Raw genomic sequence first — 23,014 nt, 5'->3', positions numbered from 1 at the left:
TATATGTATGTGTCTCTGTCTCTGTCTCTCTCTCTGTTATGTCTCTCTCTCTGTCTCTAGTTATCTGTCTGTCTCTCCTATATATAGTGTATATCTCCCTCCCTCCCTATCTATCATATCCATTTATATATATCTGTATCTCTATATATGTTATAATAATAGTTTTGATGTAATATATGTATATATGTATATATATATATGTTAATAATAATTATATATGTATGTGTATGTCTTAGTGTAATAGTGTTAGGATAATAATAATAATAATAATAGTGTTAGAGTTGTGTAATAATGTTAGGGTGTATAATATATAATAATACGTGTTAATAATAATATGTAGAGTGTTAAGTGTGTGTGTGTGTAATAATAATAATAATAATAATAATAATAATAATAATAATAATAATAATAATAATAATAATAATAATAATAATAATAATATAATAATATTAATATGAAATGTTAAAATTAATATATATATGTAATATGTTAAACTATATATTTATTTATTTATTATTAATAATAATATTAATAATGATAATAATAATAATAATAATAATAATAATAATAATAATAATAATATTAATATTAATATGTGTAATATTATGTATATAAATACGTGTCAAGTGTAGTAATATTTAATAATATGGAAATGTTAAATTAATATGAAATGTTAAATTAATAATATATGTTAGTGTGTATATGTGAAGTGTTAAGTGTGGTTTGATGTGGTGTGTCAGTGATAATGTATAATATGTTGATATATAATATATATGTAATAATGTATGTGTATGTATGTAATAATAATAATAATAATAGTAATAATATGTAATAATTAATAATATGTTATAGTAATATGTTATGTACATTATTAATGATTAATATGTAATGTATAATAATATGTGTGTATATGTATATGTAATAATATTAATAATAATAATAGTGTAATAATGTGTTAGTAATAATAATAATATGATGTGTAATAATATGTATGTAGTAATGTATATAAATACATAATAATAGATAATAATTAATAATGTATAGTATGATAATAGTGTAATAATATGAATGTAATAATAATAATAATAATAATATGTAATAATGTAGTATGCATATATATGTGATGTATGTGTATGTGTTAATAATAACTATGTAATATGATAATATGTAATATGTAACGTAATATGTATATGTAGCGTATAATAAACGTATGTGTATTAATAATATGTGTTGTTAATATGTATGTCAATAATAATAATAATAATAATATATTTGGTTAATATATTAATAATGTAGCATATGTAATATGATAATATGTGCGTAACATTATGTAATGTGTGTTGTGTGTTTTTTTTATGCATATGTATGTAGTGTGTGATGATGTATTGGTAAATATGATAAGTTATATATATAATGTGGTAAGAATAATATAGTGTATCATGTAAATAATATATGTGATCATATGATATTGCGCGTAATAGCGTAATAATGTGTGTATGTAATGTGTATGTATGTAGTACATAAGTATGTGGTGTGTGATGTGAGTGCATCATGATGTAATGTGTATGATAATATCGGTGTATATAGTAATAATAATAATATAATAATGTAGTTAATATCGATGATATAATAATGTGTTATGTAATAATAATAATAATATGTATGTGCGATAATAATAATATGTATGATTAATATGATGTAATAATAATGTTAATAATAATAATGGGTATATATGTGTATAGTAATGTGTATGTAACGTAATATGTGGCATGTAATAATGTGTAGCGTATATATGGCAGTGTAATGTGATATATGAGCGTAATGTGGCAGTATGTATATGGCGTAATATGCATGTGCATCATGTGTATAATATGGCTAATGTTTTAGCATGTAATAATAATGTCGTGCGTATGTTTTATGATATCAATGTAATAATATGTGTATGTGACTAATAATGCGATTATTAATATGTATGATGCATGTATATGTGTATCGTTAATAATGTAGCATGTAATATGTTTTATTGGTAATAATAATATATGTAATATAATGTGTTTGCACGTAATATATATGGCATGTATATGTGAATAATATGTATGATATATATGTTTATGTGTAATAATAATAATGCGTTAATAATAATAATTGCGATATGTAAATATATAGTAATATATTAAATATGTATTAGCATGTATAATATGTATATGTAATATGTAATATATAATAATATGTAATAATATGATACATAATAATATGTGTGTAATAATATGTATGTAGTATGTATATGTATGTATGTTATTGACAAATGAATAATATGTATTATGCGTAATATATTTATAGCATCTTGATGTTTTGCGTAATAATATAATAATGTAATAGTAATATATAATAATGTGATAATGTGTATGTGTAATATGTATGTAATATAATATGTATGTGATGAATGTGATATATAAGTATGATGACGATGATAATAGTGTGATGTAATATGTTTGTGTATGTGATGTATAATAGTGCGCATAATATGTGATGTTAGTAGCATCATGTAGTATGATAATAATGATGTATTGTATTAATGTATGTATGTGATGTGATATGTGTATTTGGTGAATAATGTGATGTGTAATATGTGTGACGTATTATATGCATGTATGTGTGATGAATAATATGTGTGTAATAATGATAATAATAATAATATATAATATTAATATATGTATTATAATAATAATATATAATAATATGTGTGTATAATTAGTATATAAATAATGTGTTAATAGTGATGTATGATGTGCATGTGAGTCAATATGTATGTATGTATGTGTATGCGATGTATAATATATGTGCGTTGAATATGTTGTTAGTAATAATAATATATATGTAATGTTAATATATGTATTATGTAATATGTAATAATATGTGTGATAATATATGAACGTTAATATGTATGTATATATGTAATAATGATGATGTATAATATGTAATATGCATCATATCAATATATCATATATAATGATGTGATATATAATAATAATAATAATAGATATATGTACATGTATGTATCGTGATAATGATGATAATATATGTGTAGTGATAATGGTCAATATAGTAATGAATATGCTAATATGTATTAATGTGGCATAATGTGACATATAATGTAGTAATACTTGATATGGCGTAACATTATGTAAATAATACGTATGTATGTATGTGTAATAATGTATATGTTTAATAATAGTGATGATTAATATGTTTATATATGTAATGTGATGTAATGTTTGTTCGATGTCTTTAAATAATATATGTTTGCATGTAATAATATGTGTATAATATGTATTGCGTATATATGCAGTATGTGTAATATGTGTTGCATGATAGTGTTATATCGCGCATGTAATGTTTTGCATATGTTTCGTGTAATAATATGTATAATATATTAGCATGGATGACATATATATGTTTTTGCGCATGTATAATAATATGATGTGTGTATGTATGTGTATCATAATATATGTTATGTTAATATGAACAATAATGTATATTTGTATGTATATATATATATATGTTTGTAATAATAATAATATAGTAATAATAATAATGTATAGTGTAATAATATATATGTAATAATATATATGTAAGTAATAGTCAATATATTAATAATAATAATATGTAATAATAATATGTAATATATGTATATATATATCATATATATATATATATATATGTATATATATGTATATATATAGTTTCATCTCACTTTATTGACCCAAAAACGTTCAATTCTTTTCTGTCTGCTTCAAGGGGAGGGACATTTATTTTAAGTTCAGTATAACAAATTATCTGTCTTGCTCTCTTTGACTTCTGTGGGCACTGTAGAAATAATTCCAAGCTGTTTTGCGATGGTGTTGTGTTTCAGAAAGGTCAGCTGAATGTGTTGCTGCAGTAGAAGGCCCTTCAGGTCCATCCTCTCTGTCCTCCTGGGACTAACATGCTGTGTGGACTATACATTATACTGTCTTTCTACTGGTGTATGTGTGTGCACATTTATGTGTTTATGTCTATTCAATAGCAACAATGTGTGCTCATACACACACGGGTGGCAGACTGTGTTGCTGTTGAATAGACTGTTTCATTGCAAGACTCATTTCTTTGTGAATGGGGAACCTCATGACTTTGTGGTGCTCTTGTTTGTCAGTATGGGAATCTGACACATTTACTTTGAATTGTGGGTTAATCTTCCCTCTATCACCCTCAAGGGCTTAATCTGGGCCCAGGAAACTGTCTACAAGGTCCAATGTAACCCATTTTAACCCAGTTAAATAGAACATCGAAATGTGCATGAATGACATGCTAATCTCCATTAGAGGTCTTCACAGATCCATCTGTACCCGAATACCCCGAGACCCAATCCGGAATGCGAGCCGGTCCGGATGAAGAATGAAACATTTTTTACGGGTCTGGGTCGTATCTGATATTACATTTACATTTACATTTAAGTCATTTAGCAGACGCTCTTATCCAGAGCGACTTACAAATTGATATGATAGTTGTGGGTCTCAGGTGTCATTTTAACTGACTTGTCCGGGAGGGCCCGTACAGATCCGAGTGCTGCTGCAGTAGAGAGAGAGAGAGACATTGTGTTTATAATGCTCTTGCTTTTCATGGGAGTGGAGAGTGGAGTATGGCGCGTGTTTAGTTTGTTGATGACCATGACCAATCATAAGTAGGCTACAGTCATAGAGTCTCTGTGTTTGGAGAAAAAAAGTTAGGAGATATCTAATCAATGGAAGATGATGGAATAAAAAATGATGGAATAAAAGTTCAAGGAGAAGGATAGGTTACAACGACCAAGAGCCAACAGGCTGCTGCTTAATATTCTGAATGGAGTTGTTGTTGTTTGTAACTGTGTAGGTCGAGAAAGCACAAGCAGCCTCAATTAGCCTAGCCAGCTAACGTTAGCTAGCTTAACTAGCTTCTCCCGGTTTGATGCAGGCAAGACAGGTACTACATAGTCATACTTGATAAAAAATAACCTAGCTATGGCAGCTATTAGTCTACTATAGTGCTAGTTGGTTGCTGTCTCTCGTCTCTCCCTCCCTCCTCCCTTCTCCCCATGCCACTTGTTCACAGTACACTAGAGCATTATCTCTCTCCCTCACACTTTATCAGCTCCAGTTAATAAAGTTGTTTAAAAAAGGACTTTTCTGCTGCTTCCCTCACTCGGATTCTACCGGATCTGGATCCGACCAGGTCTATATAGAACGCGTCTAGTTGTCCTCTGGTCCGTTTGGAACGGGTCTCTATATTAAAAAATAATATTTATGCTTATCAGGTCCGTGTGGGCAAGCCCCAGATCTATTTCAGAACCGGTCCAAATGTTGGACCCATGATGTCCTCTATTCTCCCTGTCCTATAAGAGGAGATCATTAGCCGTCATTTAGCGTTATGTTAATCAGATAATTCAATGTTTTAGATATCGTTGCCTAAACCATTCCTGTGACAGAATCAATTGTTCATTTACATTTACTTAGCTAATGAAATACATTTCAATATGAGTGTGTTTGCATAATTCTGTCGAAACATGATTAAATGACACATTGCTTGTTTTGTCGCTGTGTCGAGGCCTCTCTCAAACTGATCATTATAAATGATGGAACTAATCATTGCAATATCATAACATCATATATTATACACCAGATATTTATATTTGTACAGTGAATAATTTAATGTGCTTATAAAACCCGTACTTAATAATGCATATAGTACTGCAGATGCCTTATAGAGGAGAAGTGGGGACTTTAGACGCATTTGGGGAGATGGTGGTGGCAGTGACAGAGGGAGGGAGGTAGGGATGGAGGGAGGAAGATAGGGAGGGAGGGAGGGAGGTAGGGATGGAGGGAGGGAGGAAGATAGGGAGGGAGGTAGAGAGGTAGGTATGGATGGAGGGAGAGGGAGGGAGGGGGAGGGAGGGAGGGAGGGAGGGAGGGGGGGGAGGGAGGGAGGGAGGGAGGGAGGGAGGGAGGGAGGGAGGGAGGGGGAGAGTGAGGCATTGCTGTTCTACCTACTTTACAAACTGAAAATCTCATTAAGTGTGACACTGAAGATTAGTTAAGAGGGACCAAAGTGGAGAGAAAATGAGCTCACAAAGGGCTACCTGCTCTGTGCTGTCAGTGAGGGGAGGAAGAGGAGGAGACTTTAGCTTTGTTTGCCTTCATTAATTCTGCATTGGAGCGAGCGGCTCTGAGGAGGCAAAACGCTTGCACTCACTGATCAGAACAGGCTATGAGGATATGACAGTCGAACAGGTGCCCTCTCTTCCCTCCGAGGGAACACTCTCCCCCCTTTAACTCTCCTCCTCAGGTCTTTAATTGGGGTGAATTTGCCATCGGGCCATCTGCGTGATGACAACATAAAGCCAGCTTTGATTTATGGAGCCTCAAGATGTATTAGAATCAGGATTCTAGAACACAAACAAACGACAGTGTGTGTCTTGGTATTAGAATCAAGATTTAAACACAAACTATTCACACATTTCTGTCTGGGTATAGATGTTCATAAAAATGATCTGTAAGTCAGTGGTGCTATAGGATACCACTGTACTTGACCTAACTGATCACTGCTGTGGTACATTGTACACAAGCTATCTGTAAATGTTCTTTCCATCACTCAATCAACATGTAATTATAGAATCTCTGACAAAGGTTAGACTTCAATTATGCCTGAACTTAACAGCAGAAGAAGATTAGAGAGTTGAGTTGACAAACAGATGGTCTTTTGTATGAGGAGGATGTCAGGTCATATACAACACTGTAAATGTGTACTCACAGCGTTTTGTTATGGTTATGGTTAGAGAGGTCTTATCTGAGTGGGACTGGGTGTTATATGAGGAGGATGTCAGGTCATATACAACACTGTAAATGTGTACTCACAGCGTTTTGTTATGGTTATGGTTAGAGAGGTCTTATCTGAGTGGAACTGGGTGTTATATGAGGAGGATGTCAGGTCATATACAACACTGTAAATGTGTACTCACAGCGTTTTGTTATGGTTATGGTTAGAGAGGTCTTATCTGAATGGGACTGGGTGTTATATGAGGAGGATGTCAGGTCATATACAACACTGTAAATGTGTACTCACAGCGTTTTGTTATGGTTATGGTTAGAGAGGTCTTATCTGAGTGGAACTGGGTGTTATATGAGGAGGATGTCAGGTCATATACAACACTGTAAATGTGTACTCACAGCGTTTTGTTATGGTTATGGTTAGAGAGGTCTTATCTGAATGGGACTGGGTGTTATATGAGGAGGATGTCAGGTCATATACAACACTGTAAATGTGTACTCACAGCATTTTGTTATGGTTATGGTTAGAGAGGTCTTATCTGAATGGGACTGGGTGTTATATGAGGAGGATGTCAGGTCATATACAACACTGTAAATGTGTACTCACAGCGTTTTGTTATGGTTATGGTTAGAGAGGTCTTATCTGAATGGGACTGGGTTTTATATGGAAAGTACAGGAAAAGCTCACCCAAAGTGTTTATTTGATTGTGCTAATTTTAAGTTAACCATTATTTTACTAGGCAAGTCAGTTATTAACAACAAAGTCTTATTTACAATGACGGACTACCAAAAGCCCAAAAGCCTCCTGCGGGGCCGAGGGCTCGGATTAAAAATAAAAATGAATTAAATAAAAATATATACATCCCGACAAGAGAGACAACACAACACTACATAAAGAGAGACCTAAGACAACAACAGAGCATGGCAGCAACACATGACAACACAGCATGGTAGCAACACATGGCAACAACACGGTAGTAACACAATATAGCAGCAGCACAACATGGTAGCAGCACAAAACACAGACAGCATACCTACAGCATTGTGGAATATTTATTGTTGAAAATGTATTTGTTTCATGATAAGAAATTAGCTTCTTGGGTTTCATGCCAGTAATTTGTCACACATTTCACATGTTGGAATAGAGACTGTGTATAAAGGATAAAGTACTTACTAAACTCAGAAAAAAAGAAACGTCCTCTCACTGTCAACTGTGTTTATTTTCAGCAAATTTAACAAGTGTAAATATTTGTATGAACATAACAAGATTCAACAATTGAGACATAAACTGAACAAGTTCCACAGACATGTGACTAACAAAAATGGAATAATGTATCCCTGAACAAAGGGGGGGGGGTCAAAATTAACAGTCACTGTCTGGTGAGGCCACCAGCTGCATTAAGTACTGCAGTGCATCTCCTCCTCATGGACTGCACCAGATTTGCCAGTTCTTGCTGTGAGATGTTACCCCACTCTTCCACCAAGGCACCTGCAAGTTCCCAGACATTTCTGGGGGGAATGGCCCTAGCCCTCACCCTCCAATCCAACAGGTCCCAGACTTGCTCAATGGGATTGAGATCCCGGCTCTTCGCTGGCCATGGCAGAACACTGACATTCCTGTCTTGCAGGAAATCACACACAGAACGAGCAGCATGGCTCGTGGCATTGTCATGCTGGAGGGTCATGTCAGGATGAGCCTGCAGGAAGGGTACCACATGAGGGAGGAGGAGGTCTTCCCTGTAACTCACAGCTTTGAGATTGCCTGCAATGACAACAAGCTACTGTATGTCCGATGACGCTGTGACACACCGCCCCAGACCATGACGGACCCTCCACTTCCAAATCGATCCCGCTCCAGAGTACAGGTCTCGGTGTAACTCTCATTCCTTCGACGATAAATGCGAATCCGACCATCACCCCTGGTGAGACAAAACCGCAACTCGTCAGTGAAGAGCACTTTTTGCCAGTCCTGTCTGGTCCAGCGACGGTGGGTTTGTGCCCCCAGGCGACGTTGTTGCTGGTGATGTCTGGTGAGAATCTGCCTTACAACAGGCCTACAAGCCTTCAGTCCAGCCTCTCTCAGCCTATTGCGGACAGTCTGAGCACTAATGGAGGGATTGTGCGTTTTTTGTGTAACTCGGGCAGTTGTTGTTGCCATCCTGTACCTGTCCCGCAGGTGTGATGTTCGGATGTACCGATCCTGTGCAGGTGTTGTTACATGTGGTCTGCCACTGCGAGGACGATCAGCTGTCCGTCCTGTTTCCCTGTAGACCTGTCTTAGGCCTCTCACAGTACAGACATTGCAATTTATTGCCCTGGCAGTCCTCATGCCTCCTTGCAGCATGCCTAAGGCACGTTCACGCAGATGAGCAGGGACAATGGGCATCTTTCTTTTGGTGTTTTTCAGAGTCAGTAGAAAGGCCTCTTTAGTGTCCTAAGTTTTCATAAATGTGACCTTAATTGCCTACTGTCTGTAAGCTGTTAGTGTCTTAACGACCGTTCCACAGGTGATGTTCATTAATTGTTTATGGTTCATTGAACAAGCATGGGAAACAGTGTTTAAACCCTTTACAACGAAGACCTGTGAAGCTATTTAGATTTTTAAGAATTATATTTGAAAGACAGAGTCCTGAAAAAAAGGGTGTTTATTTGTTTGCTGAGTTTAATTACATCCCTTTAAATTAGTCTATAGGGGCTTCTATCCATATCGCGGAAGATCCGCATTATAACATGATTAACGGTTAAAGGCAATGTTTCCACGTTTGCGTAGACATTCATGGTAAGTGCTGCATACAGATTTAGGATCTTAATTTGATCACCCTGTTGCAGGAGAACTTTCCTGCCATGGAGGAAATGTCAAACTTGAAATGTATATGAGGTTAAAAAAAGATTCTGAAGTTTGCAACTTCCAGTTGTACAATTTATTGTTTGATCAACCCCTGCAAAAATGTCCAACAATTATAATGCAAATACTAATTCACACTTCCTGTTTCTGCAGGATTACTTTCCCGAATCAAAGAGGCTCAAATAAAGATCCTACTTCTGTATGTTGGCTCAATCGAAGATTAGCTTTAAATGTAAATTGTGCTCTAGTGCAGATCTTCCGCGATATGGATTGAATTTAGGCCTCGGACGACGACTATGAGCCGAAAGAGGAATATTTGTGTTAATTTTTGTTATAGATACCAATAAAGCACAACAATGACGGAAGGGAACAAACAGGCAGTAAATAAATGGGAAGAGATTTTCGATGTACCATTCCATGGCATATTTTATGAACTACACTTTATTCAACACATAGTTTTTCAATTTAAATTATTATATAAAATTCTTGCCACCAACAGAATGTTATGAATATTTTCTATGCTATTTATATATATATGCTGCGAAGAGACAGAATCAATAGATCATTTATTCTGGTATTACTCCTATGTAGCTTGTTTCTGGTCACAGGTTCAGGAATGGTTAAAAAAATCACAACATGCACTTAAAATGAACCTTACAACTAGCAGTGTTGGGCAATGTGGAAAGCCATAGTCAATAAATAATAATAATACTGGTAGGAAAGGTTTTCTTCTTTAGCTCACAATCTGAGGATACTATACGATTAGAAAGGTAAAACCAAACGAGGGCGGTCTTTGATGACAGGTGGGATGGGCTGAGAGTGGCTGAGGGGTGGGATTGAAGAGCTGAGGTCTATGGTGATAGGTGGGATGGGCTGAGAGTGGCTGAGGGGCGGGATTAAAGAGCTGAGGTCTATGGTGATAGGTGGGATGGGGTGAGAGTGGCTGAGGGGCGGGATTAAAGAGCTGAAGTGTATGGTGATAGGTGGGATGGGGTGAGAGTGGCTGAGGGGCAGGATTAAAGAGCTGAGGTCTATGGTGATAGGTGGGATGGGCTGAGAGTGGCTGAGGGGTGGGATTGAAGAGCTGAGGTCTATGGTGATAGGTGGGATGGGCTGAGAGTGGCTGAGGGGCGGGATTAAAGAGCTGAGGTCTATGGTGATAGGTGGGATGGGGTGAGAGTGGCTGAGGGGCGGGATTAAAGAGCTGAGGTGTATGGTGATAGGTGGGATGGGGTGAGAGTGGCTGAGGGGCGGGATTAAAGAGCTGAAGTGTATGGTGATAGGTGGGATGGGGTGAGAGTGGCTGAGGGGCAGGATTAAAGAGCTGAAGTGTATGGTGATAGGTGGGTTGGGGTGTGAGTGGCAGAGGGGCGGGATTAAAGAGCTGAGGTGTATGGTGATAGGTGGGATGGGGTGAGAGTGGCTGAGGGGCAGGATTAAAGAGCTGAAGTGTATGGTGATAGGTGGGTTGGGGTGTGAGTGGCAGAGGGGCGGGATTAAAGAGCTGAGGTGTATGGTGATAGGTGGGATGGGGTGAGAGTGGCTGAGGGGCAGGATTAAAGAGCTGAAGTGTATGGTGATAGGTGGGTTGGGGTGTGAGTGGCTGAGGGGCAGGATTAAAGAGCTGAAGTGTATGGTGATAGGTGGGATGGGCTGAGAGTGGCTGAGGGGCGGGATTAAAGAGCTGAAGTGTATGGTGATAGGTGGGATGGGCTGAGAGTGGCTGAGGGGCGGGATTAAAGAGCTGAAGTGTATGGTGATAGGTGGGTTGGGGTGTGAGTGGCAGAGGGGCTGGATTAAAGAGCTGAAGTGTATGGTGATAGGTGGGTTGGGGTGTGAGTGGCTGAGGGGCAGGATTAAAGAGCTGAAGTGTATGGTGATAGGTGGGATGGGCTGAGAGTGGCTGAGGGGCGGGATTAAAGAGCTGAAGTGTATGGTGATAGGTGGGTTGGGGTGTGAGTGGCAGAGGGGCGGGATTAAAGAGCTGATGTTTGGTAATGTATTATTGTTATCTGACTGCTTTATATAAAAGTACCATGTATGCAACATGTATATGCAAAATGCATATGTAAAATGTATGTAGTAGAAAAGCAGTAAAAAAATATATTTGTTCTTCATGGATGGGTAAAAAAATAAGAAAAAGACCACAGGTAGTAAATTATGTTTAGGGTGTGGTTGGCTGGTTGGAGCTCCAGCCCCCTGATCACCTTAAATCACTGGTCTCTGCTCCACTTCCTTCACTATGTTTTTCGGACTGAGATTTTCCGTTCCATATTTACCGATGCCACAGGGAGCACACACATTCTTTCATCTGCACGAACACACACACACACACACACACACACACACACACACACACACACACACACACACACACACACACACACACACACACACACACACACACACACACACACACACACACACACAGTAAGAAAGATATGTTGCGTCTAACGGCGTTCTTACAAGACCATTAGGCAGTTCTAGTGCATGGTCTTCATGTGATATTACAGCCTTGCATAACAGCTGTCTAGCTCTCTGCAGGGCCGGCTCTATTCACCAGCTGGTTTCAGCCCAAGGCAAGCATACTGCGTAGTCATGTTTACTAAGGACTCTGTTTTATGGCCTGGTCCTGTACTTATAGTAGGGGAATAGAGGAGAGGATTCCAACTGTATGAGCCAATATACAGTCAGATGTATAATGTTAGATCAAATAAAGAAACAGTAAATATAAATATCTGTATTTCTACATATACAATACCTGTCAATGGTTCAAACTGTCCTTATTGCATGGGTTCTGACTGAATGTATAGCAAAAAGACTAGCTTGAAAGAGGTTGGCAATGGCGATATTGTAAGAAATAACGAGAGTTGTCGTTGCATTGTAAGAAAGAACTACAGCTTCAACACATATCCATTGCATTCAAGTATGACAAAACAAATTCAACAATGACTATAAAAGTGTTTTTTGTATTTTTGTTATGTTCATAAGAAATATTGAAATGCATACAAGACTGCAAAGGATGTAGCTAGCTATAAGTATTGTCTGGTGAATGGCCCGTTTCTTGTTAGTTACAGCTGGTCAGTCAATACTAAAGGAGGATTCTATACTCTCTCTGATAATGCTTTACTCAATTGGAGGTTAACTATATGTATTTGCAGGGTCACTCCTCCACTGTCCTCCCTCCTTCTCTCTCCTTATAGAACTGTCAAATTTCCCTTTCTTTCTGTCCTCTTTCTCCTTCGTCTTTCATAAGGGCTCTTTTCATTCAACACATTACAGTTTGCCGGCCTTCATTCTCCCTCCAGAATTACATCTCAGGAAAAGCTTTGCAGTTCCTTTACCATGGATATGATTGGACATTTTCAATAGGAGCTAAGTAGAACGTGGGAAGCTCATCTCTTCTCCAATCTTTTATCTACTGTCTTTTACAAAAGTAGACTAAATTAGATGTTCTGTAGGTGGTTGTTTTTTTCCGGTCTAAAATGGGTTGTGGGAAATATGAACCATATAATTGTATTGTATGGTTTCATTATTGTATACAGATGTAGGATCTTCATTTGATCACTCTTTTGCTGCTGAGAATGTGTAGTGCATTCAGAAATGCTTCTAAAGTTTGCATTTCCACTTTAAAATGTCAGACCTGATTTGCCCTAATGAAAAATGTATCAAAAATGTCCATTATTTATAATCTACATAATAATTCACATCTCCTTTTGCTGCAGGGTTATTTTACAGCTGTAGCAAACTGGCTCAAATTAAGACCCCACATCTGTATTTTAAGTATGAGTAATACCTTCACTTTTCTGGCAGGCTTATCTTTAGTATGACACCTTTATGGTATAATGTCATGTTGAAGTGTGAAACTCTTTGCTGTGCTGCAGTGAATTGTCAGCTAATGAACTTTAGGCCTAGTGAAACCTACTAATCAGTATTAAGATGTGTCAATAATAATTATAATTGCTAAATTGGCATATCGTTTTAATTATTCAATGTTGTTAGTTTACTTTAAGAAGATCATATACCTTCACGCTCATCATTAACCTGCTCATCCTAAATGTATGTCATGGAGGGATGTATTTATTTTGCCATTACGTAGGTGGACCTAAGCTCTGTTGCCCTCCTCATAAAATCATTTAGTTTCAATTGAAGATATTGTTAAGAGGCTCTGGGTGCCCCCTCCTGTACAGTAGTCTAGGGAAACTAAGAACAGAGACTGACATGTTGTCACCCATATCTGTTGTGTTTGCGTTAAGTCTTAGACCACGTCTCCATTTGTTTAAGCATATCAATATGGTACTTAGACTTTAATTAGCCACACAATCAATGTTCTCTTTATTTGAATATATAGCATCACATCACTGTAATGCAGTTTCATAATCTGTAGATAAAAACAGTATTCCATCACGAAACAGTAAGTATTGGTTTAACAGCCTCATGAGCTATAGATTACTGTTAATGTTGGCAATGTAAAGGGTCTGTATGTCTTTAGACTGGGTCCGTTGTAACTATTCACAATGCATCAATGTTGTTTTGATGGAGGAGTTTGGACTGTGCTTCTTTCTTTTGGTGTTCTCTGTTCGCTATTAGTTGAAGCAGAACTTCAACTCCATCAAGTCTTCTAGACTTCCTCTGAATCAGCAGCCTATTCCCTTTATAGTGTAATACTTTTGACCAGAGCTCACCTGCATATAGGGAATAGGGTGCTATTTCAGAATCACCACTGAATTATGTCTAAGGGGACTTTGTCAGGTCATTGGTGACACCTGTCCACTCATAGCTGAGTTGTGCTAGTTATCAGGTAGCTGAGTTGTGCTAGTTATCAGGTAGCTGAGTTGTGCTAGTTATCAGGTAGCTGAGTTGTGCTAGTTATCAGGTAGCTGAGTTGTGCTAGTTATCAGGTAGCTGAGTTGTGCTAGTTATCAGGTAGCTGAGTTGTGCTAGTTATCAGGTAGCTGAGTTGTGCTAGTTATCAGGTAGCTGAGTTGTGCTAGTTATCAGGTAGCTGAGTTGTGCTAGTTATCAGGTAGCTGAGTTGGGATGGTTATCTGGTAGCAAGAGTTCTCTGCCTGCTTGTGTCAAGTGGTTTTATATAATAATATATGCCATTTAGCAGACGCTTTATCCAAAGCTGACTTACAGTCATGTGTGCATACATTCTAGTATGGGATGGTCAGGTAGCTGAGGATCGAACCCACTACCCTGGCGTTATCAGGTAGCGCCATGCTCTACCAACTGAGCTACAGAAGGACTGCTGAGTTGTGTGTTGTCAGGTAGTGTGTTGGGATGTATCTGTGTGTGTGTGTGTGTGTGTTTTGTGTACAGTGTGTGTGTGTGTGTGTGTGTGTGTGTGTGTGTGTGTGTGTGTGTGTGTGTGTGTGTGTGTGTGTGTGTGTGTGTGTGTGTGTGATATGGAGTTGGCCCCCCCTTTGCTGCTATAACAGCCTCCACTCTTCTGGTATGCTGGTCGATTAGGCCTGGCTCGCAGTCGGTGTTCCAATTCATCCCAAAGGTGTTCGATGGGGTTGAGGTCAGGACTCTGTGCAGGCCAGTCAAGTTCTTCCACACTGTTCTCGATAAACCGTTTCTGTATGGACCTCGCATTGTGCAAAATCAAATCAAATCAAATGTTATTTGTCACATACACATGGTTAGCAGATGTTAATGTGAGTGTAGCGAAATGCTTGTGCTTCTAGTTCCGACAATGCAGTAATAACCAACAAGTAATCTAACTAACAATTCCAAAACTACTGTCTTATACACAGTGTAAGGGGATAAAGAATATGTACATAAAGATATATGAATGAGTGATGGTACAGAGCAGCATAGGCAAGATACAGTAGATGGTATCGAGTACAGTATATACATATGAGATGAGTATGTAAACAAAGTGGCATAGTTAAAGTGGCTAGTGATACATGTATTACATAAGGATGCAGTAGATGATATAGAGTACAGTATATACGTATGCATATGAGATGAATAATGTAGGGTATGTAACATTATATAAGGTAGCATTGTTTAAAGTGGCTAGTGATATATTTTACATCATTTCCCATCAATTGCCATTATTAAAGTGGCTGGAGTTGAGTCAGTGTCAGTGTCAGTGTGTTGGCAGCAGCCACTCAATGTTAGTGGTGGCTGTTTAACAGTCTGATGGCCTTGAGATAGAAACTGTTTTTCAGGGGCTTTGTCATGCTGAAACAGGAAAGGGTCTTCCCCAAACTGTTGCCACAAAGTTGGATGTACAGAATCGTCAAGAATGTCATTGTGTGCTGTAGCGTTAAGATTTCCCTTCACTGGAACTAAGGGCCTTGCCCGAACCATGGAAAAACAGCCCTAGACCTTTATTCCTCCTCCACCAACTTTACAGTTGGCACTATGTATTGGGGCAGGTAGCGTTCTTCTGGCATCCACCAAACCCAGATTCGTCGATCGGACTGCCAGATGGTGAAGCGTGATTCATTACTCCAGAGAACACGTTTACTGTGCTCCAGTGTCCAATGGCGGCGAGCTTCACACCACTCCAGCCAATGCTTGGCATTGCGCATGGTGATCTTAGGCTTGTGTGCGGCGGCTCGGCCATGGAAACCCATTCTATGAAGCTCCCGACGAACACTTATTGTGCTGACGTTGCTTCCAGAGGCATTTTGGAACTTGATAGTGAGTGTTGCAACCAAGGACGGACGATTTTTCGCACTCGGCGGTCCTGTTCTGTGAACTTGTGTGGCCTACCACTTCGCGGCTGAGCCGTTGTTGCTCCTAGACGTTTCCACTTCACAATAACAGCACTTAAAGTTGACCGGGGCAGGTCTAGCATGGCAGAAATTTGACGAACTGACTTGTTGGAAAGTCAATGAGCTCTTCAGTAAGGCCATTCTACTGCCAATGTTTGTCTATGGAGATTGCATGGCTGTGTGCTCGATTTTATACACCTGTCAGCAATGGGTGTCGCTGAAATAGCAGAATCCACTCATTTGAAAAGGTGTCCCTATTTTTTTGTATATATAGCATAGGTTGTGATGGGAGTGTGTATGTGTGTGGTGTGGGCATTTGTGGGTTAACGTGTGTATACTCGTAGGCCATCATTGTCGACTGCTGTTCCGTTGTGTTATGACTTACATCCTGAACACACGGAGCTCGTACAGCCCCATCTGACCCAGCCATCTCCCTATACCTATAGCCTAGGCCCAGGGGAAGACATCTGTCTGAGTCTGGCCTGTAGTCAGTTGTGAGGCGCAGGCCTCTGCTGGCCAGAGTGCTGCCATGTTTACCAGATGCACCGCCTGTCCCCCCAGGTAAACTAACCATCTGGCAGCACTGAGCCTCAGCAGACACACTGGGACAGGGCACAAAGAATGCTGGAAAATGGAGTCAAACACATTGGCCCAAGGCCCAAAGCATGCTGGATGATGGAGTCAAAGAAACTGGCCGTGGGCCTGAAGCTTCATAGATCAACTTGTGTGTGTGTGTGTGTGTGTGTGTGTGTGTGTGTGTGTGTGTGTGTGTGTGTGTGTGTGTGTGTGTGTGTGTGTGTGTGTGTGTGTGTGTGTGTGTGTGTGTGTGTGTGTGTGTATTGTACTGTGGCTGTGGCTGTGGCTGTCTATAAAGGACAATGGAGAAACAGTAAGTATGGATAAACATACACGCCATGCACATGTTTTAGAGTAACATGAAATTATGCACATGTTTTAGAGTAACATGAAATTATGCACATGTTTTAGAGTAACATGAAATAATGCACATGTTTGAGCGCAGTGCATTCGCAAAATACAGGACTCACTTAACATCAACTATTCTGCATGGAACAACATTAATTGGTTTTATCAATCTACTCTCTATACAGTATACATGTATTTTCCATATGCACTGTATCACCAGTTATAAGTAATTCATGATTACCATGTATAGGTCTTAAATCATACCCTCCCAACATCCCCTCAGTGTCTATACAAGACACTTCATTGCATACATACAGTACACCCTGAGGCATAAGTCACAGTCTCACTGGGCTATTAGCCCTATTGAGTAGGCTAATCTTCATTCATATTATACCTCAATATTAAACTGGAAACATTACCAATGACTATGACCAGATGGAATCTGCAGGGAAGATTTCTGATCAATACCTTTGTATTGTAATCTCGTTATGTAATCAATGAAACTGTGTATGTAGAAGCAATATGTAGTTTAATGTGAAGGAATTCATTTGGTATTTGAAGCCTTCAGGGCTGAAGGATATTCTGCCTACTCAGGTTCAGGGTGGACATAGGTCTACCTAAGCCTGAAATAGAGGTTGTAAAATGTCACCTGTAACTACTAGACAATTACAACAATACTGAATGAACACTTATTTTAAGTTAATATAATACATCAATAAAATCAACTTAGCCTCAAGTAAATAATGAAACATGTTCAATTTGGTTTAAATAATGCAAAAACAAAGTGTTAGAGAAGAAAGTAAAAGTGCAATATGTGCTATGTAAGAAAGCTAACACGAGAACATATGAAAGCTGGTAGTTCCTTTTAACATGAGTCTTCAATATTCCCAGGTAAGAAGTTTTAGGTTGTAGTTATTATAGGAATTATAGGACTATTTCGCTCTATACCGATTGTATTTCATTAACCTTTGACTATTAGATGTTCTTATAGACACTTTAGTATTGCCAGTGTAACAGTATAGCTTCCGTCCCTCTCCTCGCTCCTCCCTGGGCTCGAACCAGCAACACAACGACAACAGCCACCATTGAAGAAGCGTTACCCATGCAGAGCAAGGGGAACAACTACTAGAAGGCTCAGAGCGAGTGACGTTTGAAACGCTATTAGCGCGCTAACTAACTAGCCATTTCACTTCGGTTACACCAGCCTCATCTCGGGAGATGATGGGCTTGAAGTCATAAACAGGGCAATGCTTGACGCACAACAAAGAGCTGGTGGAAAAACGCACGAAAGTGCTGTGTGATTGAATGTTTACGCGCTTGCTTCTGCCTACCACTGCTCAGTCAGATACTACTTGTATGCTTGTATGCTCAGTCAGATTATATGCAACGCAGGACACGCTAAATAATATCTAGTAATATCATCAATCATGTGTAGTTAACTAGTGATTATGATTGATTGTTTTTTTATAAGATAAGTTTAATGCTAGCTAGAAACTTACCTTGGCTTACTGCATTTGCGTAACAGGCAGTCTCCTTGTGGAGTGCAACAAGAGAGAGGCAGGTCGTTATTGCGTTGGATCCCCCGAGCTGTGAAAATCTGTAGTTCTGCCCCTGAACAAGGCAGTTAACGCACCGTTCCTAGGCCGTCATTGAAAATAAGAATGTGTTCATAACTGACTTGTCTAGTTAAATGAAGGTATAAAAATACATATATATATAAAATATATATAAAAATACGGATTTCCGATTGTTATGAAAACTTGAAATCGGCCCTAATTAATCGGCCATTCTGATTAATCGGTCGACCTCTAGTAACTACAGTAAAATACAGTCACTTGCAACTACAGTAAACTACAGCCCCCTGTAACTACAGTAATGAGTGGTTGTTTGCAGCATGATGAGGCTCATGTTAGGATGTCTTGTTTACCCTTCTGGCCATTGCTTACAGAAAGCTTCCTACAGAAATGATATTCATAATTACATACATCTACGTCTAACTAGGTTCAAATGGCTTTCAATCTGCAGTTCAAAATGCATACAAGGTAATTAAGGGATCTATTCAATCTGTAACAATGAAGCATTACACATTCCACAGTATAGATATTAAGGTCATTTCCAAATGAGCTGACATATGCAGTGTTTAAACATGCACTCATATAAATTTGGAGCGTTGTCTTTAAATTTCAATCAAGCTGTAAAGCTGAACTTCCGCGATGCGTTTTGAATAGAGCCCTCAATGTAATTATCTTTTTTATTTGTTCTCTTCTCTTAGCACCCTATACGAACCATATAGGCATATTCTCCCCCTAAACAATGATATGCTTAAACCTGGCTATAGGGATCGCCCCTTAGTGCTGACACGGTCTGAGGAAGTCAATTCATGTCCAAAGGGCCAACTGATTGGTAGCGAAACCTTATTTTCTATGTATCGATCCCAGAGGGCCTCGGCCCATGAAATGCAAAAATCTCTGGGCAAGACAGATCTGCTGTCATGTCTTACAGTAGAAATCAGCCAATCAATGTCACTCCCCTCCGGCGGGGCCTGTATGAACCTAATTCCAGTCATCGTGGCTAAATGGTGAAAACCTGGGGGTTCATCAATCATCAATCCAAGCAGCGCTTTGCGCTTAATAGTCTGGTCTTTACTGAATAGCCACTGCATTTATCTGGGGGAGCCAAGTGGAAATCCCTTCTACCATCTGAGAGGAAGAGAGAGGAAGAGAGAGAGAGAGAGAGAGAGAGAGAGAGAGAGAGAGAGAGAGAGAGAGAGAGAGAGAGAGAGAGAGAGAGAGAGAGAGAGAGAGAGAGAGGAAAAACAATGTCTAAAATACTTTGATCCCTGTGTTGTGTCTCTCACACATTCTATTTCCCAAATGGGGGCTGTCTGCTAACACGTTTCGAAATTGAAGCTCGCTGAAAGATGGATTACCGGTATCTCTCCTGTCCTCTCCCCACTTCAGAGTCCATTTTGTCTGTTTTGTAGAAAGCTGCGTGTAGTGCCTGAATGTGAAGTCAATTTTTTTCAGAATCTAATATTAATATCTGCTGAAGTGTCTCTTTGCCTGTTTGATTGTCTCAAGTACTACCGTGTCGCCTATAACAGTATGACATACCAGTTAGTGAAACGGATCTCCTCTTCTCTCTCTGTTTCAGGTGACAAGTGTTCATGCTTCCAAGGCGGACCTCCTCAAGTCGGGCAGCCCCAAGTCTACGTTAAAACACATATGGACAGAAAGCAGCAAGGACCTGTCAATCAGCAGGTTGTTGTCACAGACTCTCCATGGCAAAGAGAACACCACGGCCCTGGACCTGCGCTACGACACCCCGGAGCCCTACTCCGAGCAGGACCTCTGGGACTGGCTGAGGAACTCTACCGACCTCCAGGATTCTAGAGCAAGAGCTAAGCGGCGGCCTATGGTCAAGACAGGCAAGTTCAAGAAGATGTTCGGTTGGGGAGACTTCCACTCCAACATTAAGACGGTCAAGCTCAACCTGCTCATCACCGGGAAGATCGTGGATCACGGCAACGGAACCTTCAGCGTCTACTTCAGACACAACTCCACAGGCCAGGGCAACGTATCTGTGAGTCTCGTCCCACCAACCAAGGTCGTGGAGTTCGACGTGGCGGCCCAGCAGTCCGTGATTGACGCCAAGGACTCCAAGTCCTTCAACTGCCGCATAGAGTACGAAAAGGTGGAGAAGGGTGCCAGGAACACGCTGTGTAACTTCGACCCCTCCAAGACGTGTTACCAGGAGCAGACTCAGAGCCACGTCTCCTGGCTCTGTTCCAAGCCCTTTAAAGTCATCTGCATCTACATCTCCTTCTACAGCACTGACTACAAGCTGGTGCAGAAAGTCTGTCCAGACTACAACTACCACAGTGACACTCCCTACTTCCCCTCTGGCTGACCACTCCCACAACAACAATCCCAAAGTGAAGGACCAGTAAGTTACAAAGCGGGGCTTCTTCTTCCTTTTCCCCGCCCAGAGAAATATATGTTAGCTGTACTGTTCTGAAAATAAAAGAATGTGTAAAATGAATTGATTATCTATTTATGAAATTAAGACAATAGAGAAAGTAAAGACTTATGGGGCATTATTATTTTGTCTTTCAAGTGTTGTGCAAAACCATTATTATTATAAATATAATAATTATTATATTAATATTATTAGTATACAAATACTATGACTAAACAATAATATTGATTATAATTCATTTGTTTTATAGATTTCATACCTTTTTTCATCAGTGATTTCATAGATGCATCATGTGTACATATTTGGGGTTGATAGTTCCATTTGTAACTAAGTAAAATCAGAATTTCAAATAAGTCTTATTAGTTTGTAACAACTTGTTAATGTTATCAATATGTTATGTTCATTTTCTTGGTCCAGTTTGATTCTAGGTGCTTTAATTTTCTCCTTTTAGTAGCTCTTACTTTGCTCCTCAGGGCCACCATACTTTCTGTATGACAGTTCAGTTCTGTGAGCTATCAATTGGATGGCAGCATACATGATCCTATGTTTTGTTTGCACCTGCAATACTCTTCATTCATAGCAGCTCAATTCCGCTCTCTCAGAAATAACAGTCCAGACTCCTACCCTTGAAGGTCTACAAGATCCCCACACATTTCCAAATCCTTTGACCCCACAGTCGAGAGAGCTGAGGAAGAGGAGAGTGTCAGTGTGCAATCCAAGTAGGTGGTCTTACCTAGCACTGACAGGATTCTCCCGCAGGCATGTTTTATAAAAAAAATACTAATAAATGCATTTTACATGTTCAGGAATGATGCTGTTCAATCTTCAGCTTGTCCCTGTATAAGTCCTGGCTCAGATTATTATTGGCAAATCACAGCCTTATTAGGTTTATTGTTCATATTCAGTTGTGATTGATTGGGGGGCTTTGCTCATTGTCATTGACTTAATAAAAATTGTAATGTAATGAATTCTATATCTTAGAGAGCCTAATTTGTATGAATGGTTTGTATTGTACATAGTTTATCCTGAATTGAGCTGCGTCTGTATATGCCCACATAAAGCTGTCTACCCCTTCCCACAATCTCTCTCTCTCTCGCTCTCTCTCTCGCTCTCTCTCGCTCTCTCTCGCTCTCTCTCGCTCTCTCTCTCTCTTGAAAACAGCAACCCTGTACATACGCTGTAGAACTGTCTAAATATATTACAAGTATTCATCAAATGTATGGCTTTTATTTCTGGGGGAAGGATGGGATGGAGGTGTACATATGAATAAAAATCCTGTATGTTTTATCAGTTGAATGTTCTTGCATGTGAGTTCTTTATATGCGCGTCTCACTGATTATTATAATGGTAGGTGACTTGAATGGTGACTTGAAGGTCAATACATGTTAAGGATCTGCATTGCCAGACATTTAAGCATGTACAGTGAATATTCTCAATGAGTGTTCTAACGCATTGTACCTAATAGTCTACAGTATACATTTAATATATCAAGAGTATCCCAATAGTGTACATCAGTATTCACACATCTTTCTCCAAAAATACAGATCAATCTGCGCTCCATGCTTCTCTTAGCGCATCATAATGTCACATTATCTGTTGACCCACCATACCTTTTTGTGCATTTAGATCCCTGAACTTCTTAGACTTGGGCCTTGATGTTGCTGATCAAGACAGGAATCAAACTTCTTCCA

General features: G+C 38.8%; 1 protein-coding gene across 2 annotated transcripts in view; it reads left to right on the top strand.

Moving 5' to 3' along the window:
* Positions 1-22,611, top strand: part of LOC118373367 (neurexophilin-1) — a 130,012-nt gene extending 107,401 nt beyond the window's left edge. The window contains exons 2-3 of one of the 2 annotated variants that reach the window (XM_052472245.1): positions 20,499-21,290; positions 21,926-22,611. In XM_052472245.1, coding sequence (XP_052328205.1) covers positions 20,499-21,254 — 756 coding nt within the window. In that variant the 3' untranslated portion in view covers positions 21,255-21,290; positions 21,926-22,611. Of the gene's footprint in view, positions 1-20,498 lie in introns of both variants that reach the window. The other variant, XM_052472246.1, reaches the window with a different exon arrangement.
* Positions 22,612-23,014: the final 403 nt, after the last annotated feature.

This window comes from Oncorhynchus keta, chromosome 20, assembly GCF_023373465.1.
Source record: "Oncorhynchus keta strain PuntledgeMale-10-30-2019 chromosome 20, Oket_V2, whole genome shotgun sequence".
Lineage (NCBI taxonomy): Eukaryota > Metazoa > Chordata > Actinopteri > Salmoniformes > Salmonidae > Oncorhynchus > Oncorhynchus keta.
Note: the sequence above shows the minus strand (reverse complement) of the source record. Positions and strands in the feature narration are given on the sequence as shown.